General features: G+C 35.7%; 1 protein-coding gene across 2 annotated transcripts in view; it reads left to right on the plus strand.

Moving 5' to 3' along the window:
* The window catches only part of LOC134535585 (very long chain fatty acid elongase 7-like), a 120,418-nt gene that overhangs the window by 79,096 nt on the left and 14,013 nt on the right, over positions 1-27,309 (plus strand). For both annotated transcript variants that reach the window (XM_063374797.1, XM_063374799.1), the window contains exons 5-6: positions 2,053-2,109; positions 2,187-2,292. In XM_063374797.1, coding sequence (XP_063230867.1) covers positions 2,053-2,109; positions 2,187-2,292 — 163 coding nt within the window. The remainder of the gene's footprint in view (positions 1-2,052; positions 2,110-2,186; positions 2,293-27,309) is intronic.

Here is a 27,309-nt window from a genome sequence, read left to right on the forward strand (position 1 = left end):
ATGTACTCCTGTAGTTTATATATATGTTTAATAAATATCTGGAATTAGCTTTGTCACAACTTCAATCTATTCAATCCAGAAGAAACAACGCGGTTTGAAAACCTCTCCAGCTATACCATTGGTGTCTGTTTATCAAAAACCTTTAACAACACTTTGAGGGTAGATAAGTGGTTCTGGTTCCATGCTTCGTTTTCAAACTGCATTTTTTAAGAAGTGTGAAAAGGGCTTAAAAGCGTGTTCAAAGTTTTTTTAGACATGAAACGCACGGTACAGATTCTTGAAAGTACCCAATGGCCTTACATTACACCCTTATCTTCAGTTCCCGCTCGCTATCTAATGCTATGGTCAGCACTCAAATTTTAACAGTTTTCCTATGTACAACGAGAAGATTGCGCGCTAGTTCATAGTCTTGCTCATAGAGGCGATACCACGCTAGAAGCACCAACGAGTGTCGCACTTATCATCCCGCTGCACGAACTAGGCGGGCCTCTAATTCGTCTATATGTTATGGCGTATCCACGAATAGAAGCAGTGATGAACCAATGAGGAGGGCACTGTAGGTACTATATTTTACCAGTTATTTCCTCTTTTAATCATCTTAATGTTACTATTCATACGTCATTTCCTATACATTTACCTACCCCATTAGTAAACAATAAAGTTTCGTAAATATGTTACCTCGATGCGCCGATTATTACAAATTTTTCAAATAATAATTTTTCAAAATGTTGTACTTTATGTTAAAGCGCATACGGAAATTGTAACATTAATACGTCCTTAAACTTTCATAGAATATATAAATGTCATATTTATTTCGTCTAAATCATCAATGGTAAAAAAAATTAAATTAAATTTTTCTATAAATTTTTAATGGAAAACTTATTTATGTTAACGCTTCGTTTGTATATTCAGTTTGCTTTCGATGATTTGTTCGTTTCTTACTTCACAATTTTCAAGCTTATTTCCAAATCCAATAATAATAAGGAATTGCAATTTTGTGAACTGGTATGCAGTAGGCACCAGAGTCGCAATAATAGAGTGATGTTTTTAGTTTCAACATCACCTTTATAATGTTGAAAAATTTTCAAGACCAAAATACAGCATTCTTTTATTTTCCACATTTTTTTGGGGTAAACTGAAATATTTAATCTGGTATAGAAGTTAGCTTTGATATTATATTTAGAACAAAAGCCAGGTCCACTTTTATAAGCTAACTACATATGTGAATTCTAATACACTCATTTACTGACTGACCACTAAATACAAAAAGGTAAATAGGTAAAACCAGAATTTAGGTTCAACACAGGTAACAGCACTGAGAAAGTAGGCTCTATTTCGCGCCCATAATGTAATCTGCCTGTAGACAAAGTACGGGTTCATTAAAATGACTTATTGTTATTTTTTTCATTTACATTTTTCCTAATTTCGCGGAAGATCTTTATTGCTTCATAAGTAACTTAATTCATTTAGTTCAATTTGCTTTGGATATTTGTAAAAATTTCACACATATAGGTACGAAACTCTACAAAAAAGTCTGTATGTATGTAATTATAAAGAACATTAATTCAATGCCCATGTAAATGCATTGTTTCAAACATATATCTTAATTTATGAATAATTTATGAATATTTATATATTTATTATATGCTAAAATTAACGGGAAAATTGTTTAAACCAAATGCAATTTTCAACATTAAAATATAGAAAAACAATTTACATTTTTTATTTAAAATTATATTTACAACTAAATTTTAATACACTAAGACAATTTTTGTAAAATTATAGTTCTTTTTGGCAATCTCATTAAATAACTTATTTTTTTTAAATATTAATTATTGGATAAAGAGTTACATGTCTTGAAATAATAAATCTTTTGGTACCATGTATGTTTTTTATAGTTGCATATAGTTAAGTGTTTCCATACAAAATTGTGGTTGAAATGAGCGATAGAATATATCTGTTCTTTGAAACAAAATTAAAACAGCTATAATCAGTAACATCATGTATACCTATAGTAAACCATGAAGTTTTAAATGTTTGTTTTATTTTCAGGCATCGAAAGTATTGGCTGCTTATTATTGGCTGAAAATTGTGGATTTGCTTGACACAGTAAGTATTTTTTCACTGTATAAGCCTATAAAAAAACTATTATTTACTTTGAGTTAATACATTTATTATACTTACAGATATTTTTCGTGCTTCGTAAAAAGTTCAGCCAAATAACTTTTCTACATTTATATCATCACACAATCATGGTTATATCATCATACATGGTATCTAAGTACTATACAGGTAAGAATTTTTTTTTCGTTCAGCGTAATCTTAGATAAATTCTGTATATACAAAATAATAAACAAAGGATTTTTTTTTTTTTTTTAAGGTTTTTATTTGTATTTTGTAAGTTTTTGTGTGCATAAGAAGAATAACTTTAAGGCCTCACTTTGGGAATGTGAAAATATGTATAGATATATACTAATACTATACATGTAAGTTTTACACCCCAATATGTACTACTATGATTTCTATATATATAATATATATATGTGTGTGTGTAATAAAGATCTGGAATTAGATTTGTCACGACTACAATCTATTCAATGTGTGGATAATATTGAATATATAAAATAATTTAATATTCAGAAAAAAATATTTAATTTAATTTTCCGTGGATTTTGTAGTGTATAAAACATTCAAGGAGGCAAAAAAAAAGCATTACAATTCATATAGCATAAACACAATAACCAAGCACCAAACAAACTTGAAACAGCTTTAATCTAAGCTAATGTCATAACAAATACTCATAGGTTACTGTTATATTTGTAATGTTAAAAACACCAAAGTTGTTGTTAATGTCATGGACTATTATCACATTTAACTAATGTATATATTTTGTATTGAGATTTAACCAATCTAGGTACTAAATGTTTTTGCTCCGACTAAATTCTCAGTATTTTACAATATGTCTCTTCTATCGGACCGCTAGATAATATGAATCACTGATAATTTTGTGCGGTCACTAGGCAAATCGGGGGGCACGGCAGTGCCCCCGCCAAGTCAAGCGCGAAGCAAACACTGCCGTACCATCCTTTACTGGAACCATTTCGCCGCATTTTCAGGCCCCTATTTGAGAACCTCTGGATAAGACCAGAACGCAGAAATATTCGTCATCCAGTAAGCTATAAAATCAAATACTTAAAATAAAATTTCAAGTCTCTAGGTCATTTAGTTCCGAAGTTAAGCGAAAGCAAAGTTTCGCATTTATGACACCCACTCACTCACGCACTCATGATCATCAGAATAGAACTAGTACTTCCCATAAACTCAGACAGCTGAAATTTGGTACAGAGTCAGGGTTTAATGGCCACATAAAGGGAAAACTATAAATACTAGGATAATCGAAGATCTGGAGTACCTGGTGACCCTTATTTGACAAGCGTAGTGGGACACATCTTCTAATTTAATCTAGCCTATTGCTTCCCACTGCTGGGCGAATGCCTCCCTTTCTGTTTTTAATACGCAAATAAATAAAATTAAAGGAAAACTCTGGATAAGACTAGACTGGCTTTTATACTTATACTTAAAAGTTTACAAGAATAAATAGTCGAACGATTAACTTTATTCTACTCGAACATTACACAAATTTAATAAACAAATTACACTAAAATATTAATTAATTTCGCTCAAAATTTGTTTAAAATATAATTCATTGGACTAAGAGTGGCGGTGATACCCGCACACGTCGCTAGATGGCGCTGACTGTATTTTAAAACGCGCTTACGTTTGTTTTTCTGATAGCCTTATATGGCGAAGTGGCAAACGGCCGCGTTACAGTCGTTTACGACATTCTTCTACTGCGCTTGAAAACGTTTGCTAGGGATTAGGAGGGATTATTTGCATTTCGTTGATTTCGTTTATTATTTTGTGAGGTTTGCTAAGGTTAATTAGCAGGTTGTTATTATAACAATTCGAAGATTTGAATAGCTTAGGATATTTATGATTAGTGACGGATTACTGATTATTACTTAATTATTAGATTTAAAAGTACATTTAATTGAATACTTTATTTAATTGTTAGTAATTTAGTACTCTTAGTTTTCTAGGTTTAATTTACAGTTAGGCAGTACTTCGAATCGCGTTCATGTTTATAAGTATGTACTTTTCTAGTATTCTAGGTTTAGTTTATTTAGTTAGATATTACTTCGTTTTGTTTAAAAATATCATTAATGTAGCTGTATTTCAGTACTAGGTAGGTAATATTTTTGGTACAAAGTTCATTGATAATTAACTATATTGACACTTGTCTAATAATTAAGAGTTAACGTTTTGTTTATAGTTTGAATAGATTGAGTAGGCTGAGTATAATATTATCTTTGAGTTTTTTTTATTAAGACAAAAGAAGTCTTAAAGATATAGGTTATTATTGTTTTAGTCCAAATGTTATCCGTATTTCTGATTTGTTGTCCATATACTTAAGGTCGTTGAGTTTATTTGTGTTTGTTTCGCAAGATAATATCGTAAAAAATGTCGATAATATTAAAAGACGACGATGAACTTAGTGGCTGCCAAGTAGTTGGTATGCCCAAAGACGGGTCTTGTCTCTTCCATTTAATATATTTCTTGGTGTATGGTAGAACTGACTCAACTTGCAGTATCATATCTGCTATAGTTGCATACGTTGCTGAACATTGGGACGAAATGCAAGTGTACATGTGTGATGCTGATGGTGACGTTTACACGAGCGCGCAATCCTACACGAGCGATATGATGTAACCCACTACCTACGGCTCAGCTTCTGAGCTTATGGCTGCTGGAAAAATCTTTCACTTCACTTTTTAAGTGTATGAGAACGGTATACTAAGAGGTTCCTTTGGCGATGCTGGCCAAAAAAAGTGTTTACGTTTTACCGTTAGTTACTTAAGCGGCTACTAGGCGTAAATACCGCGCCGATCTTTCAGAAACTAAACCGTCTAAACCGTCTAAAAGAATAAATAATGAACGCGAATGGGCAATACGAAAAACTGTTGCTACTGTACAAGAATGAGAACCGGAAAAAAATAAAAGAAAGATTTGTTATAATAAAAAACTTCTCTTAAAAATAAAAAAAACTTTTGTCAAATAAGAAAATCTAATAAAATAAATAAATATGCCCACGTTTCTACAAAAATAAGTGAAATCCCACCAAAATCATTTTGTAAAAAAATTAGCCAAGTCGTATAAAGAATGTTCAACGGCCAAGTCACACATTAACTATAATAATAAAGAAAACGCAGTAAGGAACCTTAGACTTGGCACGACTTTGTCTAGATTTCATTACTTTTTAGAGATAAACAAGCAGGTCCATCGAGACTTGGCTAATTTTTTTACAGAATGTTTTTGTTGGGATTATATTTTCACGTAATCATAAGTGTTTTTGTCCAATTCTAAAATTTATAGTTTATGACATATAATTAAAACCTGTTTCCAACCAATTATTTACCAATTAAATTATGACTGGGTACACTTCTCTTAAGTATAGCCTTGATGAATGAGAATCAAAACATAATGTTTCACTACTGGGTAAAATATCTTAAGGTGTTTTCCCTCAATAATTATTTCCTTGTTTTACAAGCTTATTATATTCTACATAAATTTACAGTATCTTAGCTATTTAATATAACAAATATCACAGATATCTGAATATTTCTTAGAAGAAACTTTTAATTAACTTTATTTATTGATTCTTGTTTTAAAATTTTGGTTACTATGCCAATTCGGAAGACAATTTAAATTACTAGCATTTTAGCAAGGAATAATCTCAGAAATATTTAAAGTTCTGCTTGAAATATCATAAAAATATAAAGTGATAATTACTAATATACATGAATTTTTACAACTAGTTGATATCAATATTTCAAAAAAATTATAAACATAATTTCCTTTGTGGTTGTGACCTATCTCTAACCTAGGCTTAAAAAAATCACATATAATTTGACATATGGTGAACAATGTTATTTACAATTGATACTTCAACATATGTAACTTTCTGATTAAAATCACAAATATATATTAATATTATTTTTGAACGTCCCTGTTTGGTATATACTGAACAGATGCTGCTTACGTTAAAATTACAACAGTACTCGGCAAAGTCTTTTTTTTTTTCATTTTCATGTAAACACTTTTTATACTATCCAGAGTTAAAAAAAAATATCTGAAGTGAAAGTATATTTCTCGGGCGCGGCGGGGCAGACTCACGTTGTTGTCAGCGTCTGTATATCGGCTCTCATAGGAACAGACGATACTTGCACCGGGAGATAGACCAAAAAGGCTAAGGTGAGTTCATATAACCTGTGGTACGGTACCAATATGGACTTGGAATGATCTTAGTTCACAGCGCTGTGGCAATGTGTAGGTACTCGATGTTGCGGAAATGTGTAGGTACTCGATGTTGCGGCGTATCCTTCACTCACACCACCCGCAGTAGGCTGCGGAGTTCTGTTGACTCTGGGAACATCTGAGCTGCCAACCCATCAGGACGGACGGAAGAACGTCCTTACGTCCTCCTCTCTAACGCTCCCGAAGTAAGGATGGACACCCACCTGTTCCAGGCTCGATATAGGCATGTGTGGTAGGATGTCACGGTCCACCGACCTGTGAAAAAGGCGTCGAAAATGACCCAGCAGTGTCTACAGCGATCTATCTTCCTTACGAGTATAGTCACACTACATATCACTAGTCTTCGGCACACCAACGCCCACAGACTTAGATCACCGTACGTGACCCAACCTCTCACTCACTCTTACCAGTGTTCCATCACTGCGTTATGTCATTCCTCACTTGCTAGCATAAATCTCCTCCAACTAAAAATTTATTTTCTTGAAGTACAATTTCAATTGTTTTTCCTGTAACCACTTTAAATAAAATATTGGCTTAATCTACCTAATTAACTATGGAAACTTATGTTAAGAAGGTAAGTCACTAAGGTAACTACTCTGGGGTTAGGTAAACTATTTAGCATTAGTAGCTATAGAAGATAACAAAGAAAAATATAACTATTGTAATATCCATTTAAAAATCCTTTCATCTGTAATACACGATCCAAGTTGAGTCTAGTACCAGATTAGGTACGTGGATTTTTTAAATATTATTCCTGTCATTTTCGTAATAGTGTTTAATACCATTATCATAATTATCTAGCCATCACTTAGGATTTACTTAAATTATTCACCTCCGTAAAATATCGACAAACGACACCTTAGCCTTAGAATACTTACAGGCTATGAATACAATACAGCACACTATTACAAGTTTACTATACAAACTTCGACATTCAACAGTATGTTCAGCTGCTACTAATGAAATATTAAAAAAAAAAAAAACAATATTAAAGCTATCTGTGCAAACAGTGTATGTGTGGATCGCCGGACCATTTAAACACCTAAAATGACAGCAATAATGGCCAAACAATCGGTTTTACTGACTAGGTACCCAACTAGTAAATAGATCATTCCGCTGAACACGCCATTTCAGAGCAATCAGTTCACATAGGCTGCATAACATCGGCACAAGTTATATATATAATCACACATAAGTTTACACCACTGAAGTAGTTCTTCAGCGAAAGCATATGATCCCTCGCGAAGTATGACATCAAAACAATGTTATACATACACCTCGTATAGACTTGCATAAATATCTCAAACCATGGATTTAATAAATTTAAATTTCCTTAACAGCTTACTGTTCTATTGCGTCTTCTACTGCTGTCTTTTATTTGTTTATATTTGCTTGTTTATATTTCGTACAATAGTGAGTGATTTATATTCGCGTAGGTTGGCGAAGTTATACCGGCCAACGATTTTATCTGTATTTATATCAGCGAGCGTTTAACAATTTTCTTTCTTCACCTCAACGTTCTCAAATGGTATATCATACAACATAATTTCTTAGCAATGTGCTTCCACTTTTTTTCTAATGTTAGTTGTCTTCTTAAGTACTAATTAGCCTCTTTGATAGTTGCGCTTACGCGATGCTGGCTTGCGCTTCTTGAGAATTTCCGCTTCACGTACCAACCTTGCTTTAACTAGCCTTGCAACCTGTTCTCCTATGGGAAGATTATTTTCATAATTCGGGTCGTCTTTTTGGGTATATAGGCGAGTATTATTGCCACCGATGGTTAGTTTAACGGACATTCGTTACACCGGACCTGACTGTACGACGTCGCCGCTTCACTAGTTATCCACGGCGGAGTACGCCCTTTATCTTGATGAGGTTGAAATTTATTGCAGCAGGGTTGATTTGTTGCTGCCTCTCAAAATACCCTTCCCTTGTCGGAGGTGAATTTCTGATGATGAATGTGGTAAATATGGGTTGTTCCACTGCCTGCGGCGTCTTGACTTGAGGTTGCTTGAAGTATACATTTGGGTATTTGTGTTGCGGCAATCGATCTCCAGACATTTCTACCAGCGGGCTGGTTTGTTGACCATTCGTGTGTTTCTCTCTTCGGTTGCTGGATTCGTCTTTCGGGTGGGGGGTATGAAACTTGTGGGGCAGACTGCTCCTTGTCTCTATATGTAGTATTTCTCTCGTTTCTTTGCTTCTCTCGTAGTCCTTGCGGGGGTATCTCCAATTGCGTTTCCTGTATGGCTGGAATCCTATGGAGTAAAAGTTGTCGTACAACTTACATCTGAAACATCTCTCCTTTTTGCATGTAACCATGGTGTCGGTTGGCAGTCTTCACTCCATGACAGAGTATGAACAGCTTTCTGCTCACTGGAATTCTGGCCATTTCTATTTTGCCAGTGACTGTGTCCTGGGATACCTATGAGAGTTTCCCTGGTAATGCCTATGCTTCACGGAGATGTATCGAAAGTATTTGTCCTATTAAGTTTTTCTAGACAATCAAAAATCAATAATTGCTCATGTTACTCTGTGAAATCATGAAATGTGCGTCCGAGCAGTTGTATTTGATAGTGTAGAGGAAATTGTATGAGTATTACGGCGATGAGCTCTTTGACACTCATGTTCAAGTACAGATATCGTGTTCTTTCGAACGTGGTGGACATGTAGGTCTCCACAGATTTACTTTTCTTTGGCTAATATCTTTTAGTATGCAACTGCATACCTTATATTTCCCTGCACACGCTTATTCCAAAATTGCTGACGAAATTTTGTCTGAAATTCATTATATGTGCTTATGGATATCGTAGCACTTCCCACTACTAAAATTACAAATATTTTAACGACGTATTCAGGCATTTTAGTCTGTCTGTATTGATGACACCAAACATCACCGAATATTCCCTGGATTTTCGTAAAAATTTAATATGATTCTCATATATCTTCCCAGAAAATGTAGGCATATTTTCTGACCAGTGTCTTGCAGGACGATGCATTATGACTGTGGGTCATACTGATGCAACACTGACATGTCTGATATGTGGATCGCTTACAGGCTCTGGCGATTGAAAAAACGATTTAGATGTAGGTGTGAACTCACGTACCTCCCTCTCGGCTGCTCCAGTTTATGCCTAGAATGTTCAATCGTAACTAGCTTTAATGCCTGTAACTCCTTGTCAAGGTTAGGTACTTTTGCCTAGAACTGCTGTAATTGAACTAGATCTACTACTTGACAGCATGCTGTTTCTACCATATCAAATTACTGTTTAAGTGTTGTTGTTCTCTCTAGAACACCTCTCATTTCTGTGTGTTAATGAAGTCTATTGTTCGTGAATTTTACCTTTAAATTCCTCGCAGTTCCTGGAACATTGTTCTTTTACTTTCTGAAATTATGTTTTTGTATTCAATAGAACAGAAAGCTGTATGTTGTGCATGTTTTTCTAACCTTGTGTTAGCCTGCGATATCACTATAGTATCTAATATCTGTTCTTGTAAATGGAATAGTGCTTCCAACCAATTCTCTAAACTGCCAATGTTTTATTGGAATTTTTTTTTTTTTTACTTCAGTTAACAGACTGTTTACTTCAGTGAACTGACTGGTTAGTTTACTATCCGTTTCAAAGAACTGGCTGTTTATCTCTTTGAACTTACTGTCGAATTTATTGTCCATTTTACTATTCCATTCAGTGAATTAACCGTTTATATAATTTAACTGACTGTCCAACCATCCCATCAGATCACCAATTTGATGTGTAGAAAAAGGTACATTTTTTGCCTGTTCAGGTGCACTAACACTATCCTGTTTTTTATGAACAGTAAGAACTGCGGGTTGTATGGGTACTGTGTGAGCTGATTGCAACTCCGATTGTTTGTCAGAACTCCGTGTGATTCCATAATAACTACACTGTCTGTTTCATATAAGTTATGAATTTCCTCTCCACTGGCAGTTAGTAATCACTAACTGTATTTTTATTGTCCTTATCGTTGTATACATTAGTATTTGCTTCGATACGATTATGAAAGCTGTATGTAGTATTAACATAGGCATTTTGCTATAAGCAGTAAAACAACATGACGTAAAAATTAAATAGTAATCAATGAATCAGTCGTTTCGTTTGCCCTCACTGTAGCGCCAAAAATATACGTGGAGAAGAAGAACTTTACTGCCTCACTTTGGAAATGTCTAAATATGTATATATACGTGTTACCTTTCCCTTAAAAGGTGAGGGATTCAAGACAACTTAAAGGGTTGAAAATTAAACATAACGTCAACAGGTCAGATATTTGAGGCTTACACATATGTTTGCTTTGTCTTACTGCAAGAGCTCTGTGAAAATAAAACATATGATTTTAGTGGAAGCAACACATGGAAAATTAAAACACACATTGAAAGGGCCTGAATATCATATTATGCAAACGCCTTAATAGTGTCAGTGACTGGTCACCGCAATGGCACTGGGACCGGGGATCTGTCTTCTACAGGTAAGCAACCACACTGCAAAAAAAAATATTATTGAACTATCTTGTGGTCGATAATCTTATAAGACAGGTTACCATATTTCATTACGACCTACTGTGGCCCGTGGCAAACATTTACTGGGAATGATTATAATTGAACTCTTTCACGTTGTACAAATAGGGTGAAAATTTAACAACTTACAAAAAAATACATCATTTTATGTTAAACAAGAGGGTACTCGCACCTGTCAACATTTAAGTTTAAATTTAACTTTAACTTCAGTGACAATAGCACTGTAATGTTTATGTTTACAATTCAATACGCTTTACACCTGAAAAATTGAGCAAAATCCATCAATTACATTTTAAAATACATATTTACAAGATTACAAATTAATTAATGGGTATTGATTAAAAATATAAAATGTCGCTGACTGAAGGACGGCATTAGAATCCGCCATGGTATGTCTTTATGTATTTCCTCACGAAATCACTTCCGGCTTATGCGGTTCCACTCGTTTTCGCACTCACCTCGTAATATTGAAGTGCAGTCCTGGCGAGTTGCTTCTCGAAGTTGTTCCCATCCTCGGCAGGGGGACGTCACACAAAGAACTTCCTTGGTCCTGATGAATCTGAGAGCTGGTAATCCGCAACAGGAACTCAACTCCTATCCGCGAACTCGCTAAAGAGGCTTCGGCTAGTAGCGCCGCATCCAGCGAGTAGTGCACTCAGCTCGCCAGTCGCACCTTCTGCAACTTGGTGACTCGTGACACAAGTTGTACCCGCTCGTGCCTTCAAACGGTGTACCTCCCTTGCAAACTCGGTTTCAGGGACTCCTCACAATAACGTGTACGAAACTGTAAACTATCGGTGTAGTCCGTGGTCTCTGCTTTTCTACTGGGTAACCATATCAAGTCCAGAATAGTTTGTCGTATTTAGTCTGCCCAAACCTCGTGAACCTCGTTACCGCCGCCTGCCCTCGTGACTAAATTTATTTAACTGCTTGAGCTCAACTTTCAGTAGACATGTTTCAATTATTACCACTCGTTAGTCTGCAAAACAACAGTCTTCACACTTAGCGTCTTGAAATATTAACTATCTCCATTCAGTTTATAACTAAAGCAATACCACTCGTTAGTCTGCATAACAACAGTTTCCACACTTAGCGTCTTGAAACATTAACTATCTCCATTCAGTTTTTAACTCAAGTAATAAGAAGTCAACGAGGCTCACCAGAAACTAAGTCCAACTCCTTCAGACGTCGTAGACGGGGTGGCATCGATAAACATCTTGTTGACGAGAGTTAATGTATAAATGGGGCAACTGGGTCAGGGTTAAGAGTGTGGTGCTTGGCGCAGACCGCCATCTTGGATTGTGGTGTAATTTTTGGACTCATAATTCTTCCAAATTACTCAAAAATGACTTAAGATGACTTAAAAATTCCCTATTAATGTCTCGTTTTCGCGGGAAAAATTTACGTTTTTGGAGAAAATTTCCCGTTTTTGTCCTTAAAAATGTCATCAGCTTCGAAATTCCTTAAAAACGACTAAAATTCCTTACCGACTAGCTGTTTTAAGCCGTACCTTGACATTTAGGATGATGTGGTCACTATCTAGGATTAGGTCATCAACATTGAAATTTCCTTTACGTCCGCCATTTTGAAAGTCCGTAATTTTTATGCGAGAAATTTGTAAAAATTTAAAAAAAATGTTCAAACAATTAACAAAATTTAAGAAAAATTGATATAAAACACCGTGGCTCGTTTCGTAACGGTCGCCATCTTGAATCTCGGTAAATATTATTCGATTTTATGGGAAAAAAATAAAATTTATAAAATATATAATTAATCAAATACTAATAAAACATTATTCAAAACACGGATTGACGTCTTTGGTTCGAACCCAGCGAGGGTAAAAAAGTAAAAAATTCGACAAATCCTTCATTCACGGAAGCCACCGGCAGACTGACCTGCCACCACTAATGCCAAGGTGTGTGTATATATGTGTATTTATATCGCCAGCTAGTATGACGTCAGATCCGCCATTTTGTTTTCGTCTACTGGAGGCCGCCACCTTGTTTTCGTCTGATAGAGTGCGCTACCATCATGTTAGTTTTATTATCGTTTGCGAGAGTGCAGTATTCATTTATTATTACTGAGGCGCCCGCAATATTAAAATTTGGACGCCATGTTTGAATTTAGCTAGATGTTCGGGAAAAATTCCAAAATTCATTTAAAACAGATGCAATTAATTAACTAATTGAATCCTGTCCTTGGTTCAATCCCTTAGTGATGAAAAAAAAAATTAGTTTTATATAAAAAATAAATATATCAATAAATTATGTTCAAAATCCTAAAAGTGGCTTCAGTTCCTCATATATCAGGCCTATGTTTATTGGAAATTCGTAATAATTAACAAAGAAATCCGGGAAAAAGAAAAAAAACATTAAAATATCACTTAATAATTTACTGATTGAATTAATACTTGGTTCGATCCTTAGGAATTACAAAAATGTGATGAATATTTAAAATATCACAAAAGTGTCAGGTTCAAGAAATAAAACACCACAAGTTCTGTTACAAATATAAAATTTATTACATAAATTCTACACTACTACAATTACAAAAAACAAGCAAATTACTAAAGTCTTTAGTGTTTCTAGATTTCTGCATCTGCTACCCCCAAGAATTAAAGTGAGTTTGGAAGTCCAGTCACTTGACGTAGGATCAACTTTATTTTTCTTTTGATAATCTTCTCGACCAAGTACTTATCAGGATACATCGTAGGCTGAATATCTTCGGCATAGAAACCGCCACGAATAGGCTTATGGTACAAATATTTCAGGTTGTATGTCCTAGGCTCCGGTATTCAAACATGTCTCACGGAAAAGTTCTGGAGTGAAACCTTTCTCAAAGTCACCTTTTTGCTTGGAGATTCGCATAATTTCATTGATTTTAGCTTTACGCTTTCGTGGGTCTTTCTTATTTTTGTTGGAATACACAGTTCGAAGAAAGTGATCATACTTTACATCCTTAGGGTTTATTTTCACGGAAGAATGCACTGTGAAATTGTACTCGCTTATTACTTCCGGAATTATATCAAAGCACTTAAATTTTCCGTAACCATGAAGGTTCATTTTGACGATAGAGGCATTACTTAATGTAGAATAGTGTTTGAAGGCACATTCTTTATCAAAGGTAGCATTGTAGAATTCTTTACCAAGATATGTTTGTTGTTGCGACGGTATAAGATCATTACGCAAAATATTGGCTATGTCAGTTGAAGAATTAGATTTCACAGGTTTAGCCCAAGCGAACTTGCTAGCACATCCATGACTGTCAAAATGTACTTGAAACCTTTATTCCATCGCAAATATGCTATCATTTCATCAAGGTCCATCTGGAATAAATCATGAATTCAGTAAACTATGACTTTGCCCCGAAGGTCTTGTAGGAGCATAATCCTCGTGTGTGATTCCAGTTCAACTAATTGTATGTAGACGGCTTCCCTCAGTTCTTTGATTATGGAGACTTTTTAATTGATGTGCGAATAGTTTTATGCACTAAGCAAAGCATATAGATATCTCAGACGATTAAATATATATCATTAGGGTCATCCCAAAACACATAGTTAAAGTTCTGACCACTTTATAGTTTTTTAAACCTTCACCATACACTGCTAGTTCACTGAATAAATTAGCGAGAAGGTCGGTATTTTAATGATCTTCGTCTTTATGTATGCCACTTTCGGGATCGTTATCGAGAAAATAGGCATGGGTTAGCTCTAAGTAGTAGTTTTTTGTACCCTTGTAAATCTACGTGAGAATTGCCTTTAAACTTCCGTCGAAACAGCAATTCGTACAGACCTAGAGTGTCGTGCGTTTTGAACTATTCTACGCGCACACGATTTCCTGGTACGAAAGTCTATTTTTTTAGCACCGAGAACCCACTTGTTATGTTTTCTGTACTCTCCATAGGGCATGTCTATATTCCGACTCGTGAAAAATATCAGGTATGGCTGGACGATTTAATTAATTTGGTGTCCTATTTTCCGTAATTTTTTCTAGTGCATAGACTCTGTACTCGCTAAGACATATTCTTCTCAATCTGGCTCATATTTCCTAATATTTACTGTTGGAATTTCGTTATCAACTTCAGTCTTCACAGTGATTATTAGTTTATCCTTATTCTTAAGTTCGTCGAGACGAATAGTAATTGGTTTAAATATATATTCATTTTCCATCTTACGTGCAAGTTTGGCTCTTCAAGTAAGTAGATATTTTTCACGAAAATACTGTATAGTTTAATGTCGGTCAGATAATTGTACTGGCTGAAAAATTTTGCATGATATCTTTTCATATTTTTTTATTCGTCCTAAATAACGTATTTCTGGTGTTTTCATAGATCTCATATTGTTGCCAAGAAAGTAAGTGATGCATTCAGACTACTTTGGTATGTTATCAAATCGTCACGTCTTTGTGTTATAAATAATTCGATCATATCACGAATTTTAGAAAACGAGGCTTCCACGCGCTGGTCGATGGCTAGCAGGTACTCCAGTAAGTCGTTTTACACACTTTATACTTTTTGAGCCAGTAGTGAAATATTTTTGCGGATTTTGATGTCGCTAGACTTGAGAAAACAATGCAGTTCGGTAATGCGAGAGCTTCGACCGAATTTCAAAATTTTTTTACTCAAGTTTGAAAGTAGTATATATTGGGGGCTCTGGCGCCAGGCTTCAGGCTGTGGATTGTGATGTCGGTCGGCCATCTCTGATTGTGACGTCACATCGGCGCAAGCGTACAATGAGTGTAACGGGACACAGCGTAACGGGACACAGCGTAACGGGACACAGTGTAAAAGGACAATGAGCATAATGGGACACAGTGTAATGGGACAATGAGCATAATGGTACACAGTGTAACGGGACAAGTTGATCACGGTGGCCATCTTGGATGTCCGTGACCTTGACCTTTGAACTTCACCTTGACCCCGGCGGCAATTTTGGATCCGCCATCTCGGGTCCACCATTTTGTATCCGCCATCTTTAAATCGAGTGCCCCACTCATTATGATGAAATTTTCGTCGCTGCCACCATATTTAATTTTTTTTCTGTTCCGCTGGAGGCCGCCATCTTGGATACCGTCGACTTTGTTTCCGCTGTTTGTTCCTAGATAGAGACAGTGTAGCTCTTGATTTTTTTCTGTTCCACTGGAGGCTGCCATCTTGGATACCGTTGACTTTGTCTCTGCTGTTTGTTCCTAGAGAGCGCCAGCGTCGCTCTGATTCATCACATAAGGTCGTTGTTCCATTACCTACAATATCTATTATGGTCCTTAACGACATATTAAATTTAAATTTTTATACCAAATACATTGGAAGTGCTGTGATTCAAACCATCGCAGCTCTGATCTTTAGGTTGGAAAACATACGCCTTTAACCGCTCGGTCATTTAGACATTTACCAGACTGAGAATTAAACAAGGTAGGTATATATATAAAAATAACATGCATATTCGGACTTGTAATTTTTTTTTAAATTCAAATAATAATATCATCACCTGTTCGAGACAGAACCACCATCTTGTATTAAGACATAACTGTTGCAATTATCGTTACGGTCGCCATCTTGAAAATCCATAATTTTTTTATGCTAGAAATTCCGAAAAAATTCCAAAAAATAATTTAAAAATTGCCTACTTCAAATGTTAGTTATTTAAACGATTTCGGTTCTCGGTTCGATTTCCGGCGAAAGTAAACCGGTAACTTATTAATATATTTAAAAAAATTCTCATTAAAAAGTAATAAAAAAATCAAAGGTCACACCAGTCATTTAAAATTATGTCACGACTGTATCAATTATCGTTATGGACGCCATCTTGAAAATCTTTATTTATTATGCGATTTTAATGAAAAATTTCTAAAATTCATCAAACAATTTACTTATTGGAATACTGATTGGTAATATCAATTCCCGTCCTTGGTTCGAAACTGGTAAGAGCAAAAAAAATACAACAGATACTTTCTCCACAGAAGCCACCTACAGACTGATCTACCGCCACCAATACCAAGGTATACAGGTATATACCGTCAGCTGGTATGACATGTCCGCCATCTTGTCTTCATCCACTGGATACCACCATCTTGTTTTCGTCTGCTAGAGTGTGCTGATATCATCTTGTGTGTGTACTCCTCTTACTATCATTACCATCATGATAGTTTTATACTAACCCGCTAGAGTGCAGTAATCATTTATTACTACTGAGATGCCCACCATCTTGAAATTTGGTCACAATCTTGGATTCATGTAATTATTTAGCTAGAAATTGAGGAAAAAATCCAAAATTCATTAAATAAATTTCTCATTAATTTGCACATTGAATCGATGGATTCCTGTCCTCGGTTCGATTCTTAACCAGTGACAGGTATAACTAAAAAATAATAATATTTTAAATTTTATTTTCCATTACCTTTTGTGGAATTTATTAATCATTCACTCTACGAAAAACAACTCAAGACAATATACCTGACCATCGAATTAAATACAGTACCGCTAAGCCTTACATGAAGTAAATTTTTAGATAATCTGAATAACCTATAATTCGTTCATGTACAAAGCCACACATACAGGCCAAGTGACTCCGGACCATGAGACTGAGTCATGACAATATCAGACGTATTGGCTAGTCATTTCAGGATTTCATGGCCTTCTTCGTCTTTAGTTTTTTACACTCAAATAGACCATCGTGGAATATTTATACATACTAAAGGACCAAGTGACCTTGAAAAATATTTTAGTAACACCAAGAGGTGTTGAACTAGTAAATATTCAGTCACTAGAGATTTTACTACACGCAATCAACAAAAATAAAGCACCATCAATAAAAGGAGCACATTTGGAAGCACAATCAAAAAAGGCAGCACATTTGGAAGAACCATCAACAAAAAGGCAGCAAATTTGTGAAGCACAATCAAAAAAAGCAGCACATTTGGAAGCACCATAAGCAGAAAGGAAGCACATTTAGGAAGAACAAAAAAAAGGCAGCACATTTGGAAACACTATCAAAGCCGGCAGCACATTTGGAAGCACAATTAACAGAAATGCTGCACATTTCGGAGTACCATCCACAAAAATGCCGCACATTTAGAAGCACCATAAACAGAAAGGCAGCACATTTGGAAGCACCATAAAAAAAGGCAGCATATTTGGAAGCACCATCAACAAAAAGGCCACACATTTGGAAGCACTAGTCGCGAGAACTAACTCTTAGTTAGAAATCAGAATACAAGGAATGAAACATTAAATTTTTACTTTCAATATTAATTTATTTATCAACATTATACAAATGCTTGTAAAACAAGCCATTATTGTAGGTAGCCAGCTTTCCTCAGTTCTTTGAGTATGAAGGATATTTCTTTGATGCACGAATAGTTTCCTGCACAAAGCGAGCTATGTAGAAGACTTAGCCGATTAACCAATATGTTTGGAACTTTCCATGATGTGTAATCAAACTTTTCTACCACCATCTTCCTTGCATGTTCATTATAAATACTTTTAATAGCGTCAAGCCATGGTATTAAATGTGTTACGGAAGGAAGACACACCCATGTACATCCTAATGTTACAGAAAACTGAAAACAAATAGAATTTTGACATTTATGCAGCAAAACACTTTACAGCAACACTCTACCTTACCATGGTTTACTTAAATGTAGCACCTGAGAATTTCAAGTAATTAATTTTTTTTCTGTTATGTTACGGAAGGAATAACAAATGACATTTAAAGAACAAGTGTTCAACCAGTGTTAAATATCTGCTCTTTTATAATTCCAAAGAGAATAAAATTTTTATTAAAGATGCATCCATGTGTAAACATATATTACACACGACACAGAAATTTTGTATTGATATTCAAACAAATTAAAGTAAAGATTTTCCGTACATACCACATTACGGAAGGATGTTACGGAAGGAACAATATGTCACATATGTTCACTTATCTTAAAAACAGAAACTTTTTTTTCCTTAAACACAAAGATGATGAAAATTTAAGCTTCTAAGCATCCTTTATGTCAACTGGAATATCAAAATGATATCTTACACGTTCTGTTCCCATTGTTCGGGGTTTTGGAACAGAGCTTACAATATCACTTTTAGAAATTACAGAAACATCATTTTCATTGCCCTTAAATACAGTTTTTTTAGTGTCCAAACATTTCAGTCCCACAACCTTGTATTCATCATTCTCTAGCACTTCTTGTACTATGCATAAGTATCTATAATGTGAGTACTGGTTTTGTCAGGAAAATGTTGCTAACACGTGTCTTCAGAAATACTTTGTGTACATTCTGCCCTTAAATTCACTTCTTCACAAAGCTCAGTCTCAACTAATTGAGAATGGTCAAAAGAAAGAGACTGCTTGGTTGTAATTTGGAAAAGTTGACCTTCGCTTTCTTTGCATGAAAAGCAGGAATTCTTAAAAAGCAGCAACGAATCTTCATCGTGTAGCAGTGCACTGTGGAAATTCCTTATGCCAAGAATATTTACACAGCTTTCCCAACATGCCTGTAGTTTTGTCACATTTTCTTCATGAATAATTATCTTAGGTACGTAAATAATGTTAACAGATGGTGCTAAAAGTGTAGTGCATTAGCAGCTTTTGTAGTTTAGCTCTGAATACTACTCTTTTATCCTCGCCACCAATTCCATCATGAGGACCTTTTCCATGTGCGGTACAAAAATAGTTTCTTTCTGCAGTGCAACCATAATCCTCTTTATGAAACATCAAGTCCTTCAAAATAAACTTGTTTTTAAACTTACTAGCAGCTCCATCTGTGAAATAGTGAACATGGGACACCTTGAAAGTAAGTTTCTGACTAAACAAGTCTTTCAGTAATGTTCCATTGAATACATGAACTGCCTCTTTGTTGTGCTGCATGAAATCTGACACAATGCAGTAGTTCAAATGTTTTAATTCACCTTTAGCATCTTTGTAGTAAACAATACAAGTGAATAATGTGACATTTGGAGATTACCAGTGTGCTTGCATGATTTCCGATTGGTGCCGGATGGTAAAGTTTTCTGCAAAGTCTTGTTGCACAATGATTTAGTTGGGAAAAAGATTTTCCTTGAGTTGTCTTAATTTATAGTGCTGGCGCTTGGCATTATATACAAGTCTAGAAATGTCTTGCAGTTGTCCATAAAAATCTTCTTTGGCCTCAAAAAGTGTTCCAGTAACTTCACTTTGAACAAACCACCCATTCTCAGTTCCCCATTTGTAATAGACTACATCCAGCCCTGGGCACAGTTTTTCAAAGTAAGTATCTAATTTATTAACTCCACACTGTAAACAAAGTCTGTCAATACAAGTTTGGTTTTCTAGAGAGCAAACTGTATTTTGTACCACTTCAGTCAAGGATTTTGATGGATCAGGAACAATTTTATTCAGTGAATACAGTAACAGCTCAGCATTTGCATGATATATGCACACACACGTCTCTTGATCCTTTAGATTCATGGGTACAACTTCTTTAGGCTTCAGTTCCTTAAATTTAGATAGTTTTCGAGGAGGAATATCATAATCTTTACAGAATATACTGTATGCTTCATGCAGATTTACTAACAACAACCTCTTTTGTCTTTGTTCACATCCATTTTCTGTTTTGACGGACTTTACATCCTTTCGTCCAGGACACTGCCAGCTGGTATCATCCCTCATAAAGAATGCTTTAACAGATTTAGCAGTACCTTCATAAACAGCATCACTTCTCTTTTTTCTTGCTGATAGCTGCTTAAAATGTTTTCCCTCATTGGCTATAATCACCACCATACTTTTTTTCTTTGGAGATAAAGACATCACAAGTTTTCCAATCACCTGAACTGTTTTGCTTGGTGAATGAGGAATAGCTCTCTTAACTCGTGATGTAGCTTTGCCTAATGCTGAAGGAGACATTTTGTTTATCACCTCTGCCTTTTGTTGTTGTTCTGTCTGTCTTCTAAGCTTCTGCTTTTTTTTTCTGAAGTCTTTCATATTTTCTAAGTTTTTCAATTCTTCCAGCGCGTGTTAATTCTAACCTCAATTTGGACTTGCATTCTCTATCTTTCTTTCTGTCTTCTTCAACAAGTAATGGATTCAGTTTTCTTCTTTCTCTATACCTTTTACTCTCTAGTCCTTCCATAATATAAATTTTCCTTGTGTAACAGAAAATTTCCTTCCGTAACAAGAATTTTCCTTCCGTAACAGATTTTTAAAAATCAGAAGAAATATCTTTTAAAGGTTATGTATGAATAAGTTAATGGTAATGTGTTCACTTTTAATGTAAAATAGGAGAATTATTTTATAATTCAATAGAACCTGTATTGTCTACCTCACATAAATAAATACTTTGCAGAACGTTAAAAGGACGTTCTAAAATGTAAATGTAGTTTTTGAAGCCCTGTTAACACCATTCAAATACCACTTATTTATTTTGGTGTAATCAAAATAAAATTAAAACAAATTTCCTTCCGTAACATTTAAAAATCCAGTTTCCTGACTATGTCTTTATTCTGTGAAGATAGAATGCAGTTATATATTTAAAGCATGCTGCTGCAGGAAAGTTGACAGTGTTTTCTTCACCAAACACATTGAATTCACTGCCATTGTAATATTTTAAAATTTGGTGTTCATGTCCATTAGAGTGATGCTTAAAAATGAATGTTAAAAAATTTAATGGTTCACCCTCTCATTTTATTCCCCCACATGTAAAATGGTCTAGAATTTTTTTTGGCTGTATATAAAGCGAATTTAGGGGTCGCTACCAGCATTTAAAGTTTATAAAATTACCAATATTGTAGCACATGAATTTTTAATATAAGGAAATAAGTAATTTTAAAATACTTGAGCAACCAACCACCACTTTACACATTAAACGGAACATTGTCGTGCTGAGACTCCTCTCCAAGCAACCTCACCCCTCCCCCCTCCTAAAATACCCCCTTTACACCCCACCAACCAACCCACAGACGAGGTCATGTGTGAGTTGCCTGTAAGTACGTGTCTGGGCAGTGTGCCTGTCTGATCTGTGCAGTTGTTCATGTAGCTTATTCAAAGTGTTTTTAAAAGTAATTTTGATTGTGAGTGTGTGGTTAAAGTTGGTTATTGAAAGTGATTTTGGTTTGTGAATTCATAGTAAGTGTTTTTGTATTCATTGTTTAAATAGTAAACCATATAATTACACAACAAACTAAAAAATATTATTTACTTGAAACGTTTTTATCTATATAGGCTGCTAATTTATGAATTTAAACTGAAAAGTCATAATTTATGGTTACTAATTTTAAAATATTAGTAATTACCATGGAACATAGTAAAAACTCTGCAATTTCTACAAGGAAAAAGACAGAAATATGGTTGGTTGGACAGATGTCTGAAACGTTCTTTTATACCAAACTTCCATCTAAATGGGAAGTACTATCCGTATTTTTTTATTATAAAGAACAAGTTAAGCAAAAGATTCGTGAAGCTGATTATTCGACCTCTAAAGATTTGCTAGCCGTTTGGAATAAGGCTAGGATACCTACCAGACATCAAATACATGTTGTTGATAAAGTAGAAAAGTTATTCAAAGAGTGGCAGAATCTGAAGAAAAATAAAGAGAACAAATCTAAAAGATCAGAAGTATTAAGACTAAAAGAAGAAACATGGAATTACAATTTAGATTACTTATTTGATGTAGTGCATGAAAAGGCACTGGAAATGATTTAAATTCAAGAAGATAGACACTTTAAAGTGTTGCAGAGTGAAAAAGGACGTCCAGGGAAAATAGGTGGCATTGAAAAGAAACTATCCAAGAAGGAAGAAGAGCAAGAGCGTAAAAAGGCTCGAACGGAGGTGCTTAAGGCAAAAGAAAGTGATAGTATTAAGGCAATCATGTGTAAATAAGAAATTCCTAGCATTTTTTCCGATGAAGAATCCACACATGATTACGACAGTGACTTTGAGGGGCCTTCAACATCTAAATCTGGGGAAATACAAAACATAGCACGAAAGAAAAGAGGAAGAAAAAAGCTGCTTAACAGAGAATTGACTACAAGCTTGGATGTTGCTAAAATAAGTGATCGCAAAGCAGCTCTTGTCCTTACATCCACTTTAAATCGGCTGGGATGTGATCCTGCAAAATAAAATCTAAATTTTTCTTCTATACGCCGCCAGCAGGAGTTTTCAGCTGCTGTACCTTTAACTGTGCACTGGGATGGAAAAATGTTAGAAGTTATTACAGGACAGGAAGTAGTCGATCGTCTTCCAGTTTTAGTTTCAGGGAAAGGAGTGTATCAGCTCCTTTGCATACCAAAACTTGAATCTGGAGAGGGTGAAAAAATAGCATCATCAGTTTATTACTCTCTCGTTTCCTGGGGTATAATTAATAAAGCGAAGAGTATGTGTTTTCATACAACTGCATCTAATACTGGATCACGCAAAGGGGCTTGTATTTTACTTAAACAGAAAATGGATAAAGAAATGCTTTGGTTACCATGTAGGCACCATATTATGGAAATAATGCTCGAATCCATCGTACAAAACCAATTAGGACCTTCTTCAGGGCCAGATAATTTGTTATTAAAGAGATTCCAGAAATGTTGGTCATCGCTCAATAAAGAAGAATATCTAACAATTGAAAATTATATAGAATCTATGGGCAAGATAAATAATCTTAAAAATAAAATAATTGCCTTTTCTCAAAAACAACTAAGTGAATATGAGCCACGAGATGACTACAAGGAACTGTTGCAGCTAAGAATAATATTTCTAGGAGGGGTTCCAGAAAAGGTGTATCATTTAAGAAGCCTGCAGGTCTTCACCGTGCTCGATGGATGGCCAAATGAATTTATTCTCTGAAAATATTCTTATTTAGAGAACAATTTAAATTGAAGAAGCTCGAAGAAAATGGATTGCTTGAGATCTGTATGTTCTCAGTTATTATTTACATAAAGTTTTGGTTCCAAGTTCCATCAGCATGTTCGGCACCAAGGAACGATTTAGAGCTCCTTAAAGAGCTGAAGAAATATGAGGAAGTCAACAGTGTTTTAGCAAAAAAGGCATTGAACAAAATATGTGGCCATTTATGGTACATTTCTGAAGAACTGATTGCTCTATCTTTTTTTGATGATAATGTTGCAAATGCAACAAAGAAAAAAATTGTGGAAGCACTGAATAAAGGAGCTAAATTCTCTGCAAAGCGCATCACTGTTGACCTGGACACTATTAATAAGAAAGGGCTGGAGGATTTTGTCAGCAGTAATACGAAACGATTCTTTTCCATCGCCGGAATCTATTCAAAGTTTATTGAAATAAAGTTGAAGATTGGAATAAAGACGAAGACTATGTCAATATGAAAGAAATAGTGAAGTCATTGAAGGTAGTAAATAATACTGCAGTGAAACGCCCCTCGTGCCTCAAAATTAAATTATTTTAAATTAATTAAAAAGAGCCTTGGAAACTGCTGGGTAAGAAAAATAAGAAAAATTAAGTTATTGACCAGAGGTGGCACGAGGTGGAGAACAAGATAATTTGGATCTCCCTGACACAAGCAACTTGGGAGCTGGTGGATCTTTTAAGAGAAAAAGGTACATCATAAATAAATTAACACTACACAAGTAGCTTGGTCTATAGGTTCCCTGGTTTATTATTAAGGAATATTGTGTTCGTATTATTCAAACCTGACAATAAAAAACTTAGTAATGGACAAAGTTAAAGGGGGCGCCCCAGGATTATTTAAAACAATAGATATTACATCTTAAAAAAAAATTATTACATAATAAAAAATTTAAATTTGCACCAAATTTGAATGTCCCAACAATTACATATATATATATAAGTTTCCTCGATTTTACAGATTCTTGAGGGTGACGTCCTTAAAACACTGCTCGCTGGTATCTTTGTTTTAGTTCCTTCTATTTAAGTTAAAATATATATATATATATATATCATATCACCCGGGTCTTTCCAGGATGACCTCAGACAGCGGACCAAACTCTTCTAACAAGGGGGGGGGGGGGGATCAGCTGGAGGTCCAGAAGATCATGCGGGGGCAATTTCTCCCTCCGTAACTTCGACCCTGTCTGAAACAGAGCCCAAATTCAAAACGAATTAGACTTGCTTCCAGACAGTGCTACACCGTCGGCGCAAAAGGCCAACAAACGGGAATGGGGGGGAAAATGCCGGATTACTCACCAACCAGGGTGTAGAGTTTGGAGCTCACTAGGTGTCTCGCGCCGACATCAGGATGCCGCGGACCGAGAAGTCAGGATGCGCGGACGAAACCAGAATTTTTTTAGAATTAAATAAGAATAAATAAAAATTTAACTATGCATGACTTTTCTAAAAACTACCTCTGCCTGGCTACTGTACAAACGGGATCACATCCCTTAAGCAAGCTGACTACATTCTCGTGCACACGAAAATCACCGTTCCAGCAAAAAGCCTCTTAGCGCAGAGGACGTAGAGGAGACGTGGTCAGTAGCCGAGGTCAGAGGGCTAAGTGCCCCGCAATCGGACAAAGCACCTAATTAAATCGGGCGGTAAGGCCCCGGGTCAAAGGAGGGGGTAGGTTCGGTTCTAAGCCGAAAATTTCCGAAGGAGTCCGAAGCGGGCGTGACAACAACACGACATGCGCGCTCTCTACCGGACCGAAACTAAAGCAACGAACAATCGACTTCTCCGGGCCGCGAGAGGAAAGCATAGTGCCTTATGGCACCGCGACGCTGCTTTCTAGCGGCGTAAGGGGGAACTACTTGGGGTGGTGAGCAGACTTGCCACCAGGTGTCATGAGGGTAAGCTCTGCACGCTGGCGACCAGGCCCGCGGTTACTTTTTCCTCCGCTAGATGTCGGGGATGTGTCTGTCGGACCCGGGAGAAGGTTTTTGCATCAGGTCATCGTCCCGTCCGGTCACTGCTCCTAGCTTAATTTCTCAGAACTAAAGTGAGGAGGAGAGAGAGGAAGGGAGGGGGGGGGGGGGCAGAAATAGCCACTAAGGTGGGAACGCAGCTCCACTGGAGACTGCTTCGTGACGAGACATGCTTTTCTCAGCAGGCCTCTACAAGGTAGCAGCTTGCAGCCCCAGGAGCTGCTCAAAGCAGTTTTGGTCATGCAGGGAATTGAAATTACAAACTCGGGACGTGACTGCAGGCGAGAGAAATTTCAACCGGTCATTCCCTTTGTTTCTCCAAGTGCTAGTTGTTATTTCTGAGAAACCGATCTCTCCATGAAGGAGTTTTACTCTTAATGAGACCTGTCATTTTATTTAAGGTTACATTTAATTAGTGAATTTCTGCTACTAAATCAACGCTAGCCATATTTTCATCAGGTGGAATTAAAAAAAACATTACTCAGTCAAATAATATACCATGAGATATCTGTGAAGCACTAACGTACAAGACGAACTTCCTTCTCCATTGTGTCTAGCATAGCCACCCTTCTTTTGCGATCGTTAGTGAGCATCCCGCATCCCACATAAAATAACTAAATAAATTATGACTCATACAACATGTGACGACATCTCGTGCTAATAATTGGAAATACTTGTAACAAGTTCTTTTGTATAAGGTTACTTAATTCTCGCTGAAGAAAATTGAAAAAAAATTAAATTTAATTAATGGTTCTATTTTAAAAACACTCAGTTTTTCATCTGGCATAAGTCTCTGTAACTAACATGAATCCTGATTCGGTGTCTGACGTTGTATCGAAAGGACACAGGTGTAAGTTTTGCAGAAAAGAATTTATCTTGAGAAATAATGGAAGACAACACGAGAAAAATGACTGTGTTAAAAATCCACTACGCAATATAAGTTGTGTTCGATGTAGCAGGTCGTTTACGCGGAGAGAGAGCTTAAAAAGACATGACAGAACTTGTCACACCAAGCCTGCGTACAAGCTAGAGGACAACGAAAGATCTACTAGACTAAGGAAGAGGGATCTGCATTACGACAATCCTTATTTTGGGAGAGATTATGTTCGTGGCTCTTCCAATCTCGACAAAGAACTTAAATTGAAGGACATTGATGATTTGTGGAAGAATGAAGACAATGGAAGAATCCTTAACGTGAAAAGTGAGAATACATTCCAGCCGAATTCAAGTAGATCTTTCCTACATTGTAAAAATGATGGACTCCTAAAAAGGAAGCATTAAGATGATGAAGACACTTCGACATCATCGAAATCGAATTCCTTCGGTAATCTGGGTGAAGACGATGCCTTCTACGGTAATTACTACAGTGACGCTGAGGCTGATGACAAAAGCATAAACTGTGATGAAGCACCTAAAGTTGACAAGATCGAAGAATGTGGCGGTGCCCTGAGACCGAACGATGGAAACGTGTTATTATAAATAAATTTAATAAAGCTTATTATGATAACTGGGACTGTTGTATTATTAAAAGTATTTATAATGAACATGCAAGGAAGATGGTGGTAGAAAAGTTTGATTACACATCATGG

This window comes from Bacillus rossius, chromosome 8 (assembly GCF_032445375.1).
Source record: "Bacillus rossius redtenbacheri isolate Brsri chromosome 8, Brsri_v3, whole genome shotgun sequence".
Lineage (NCBI taxonomy): Eukaryota > Metazoa > Arthropoda > Insecta > Phasmatodea > Bacillidae > Bacillus > Bacillus rossius.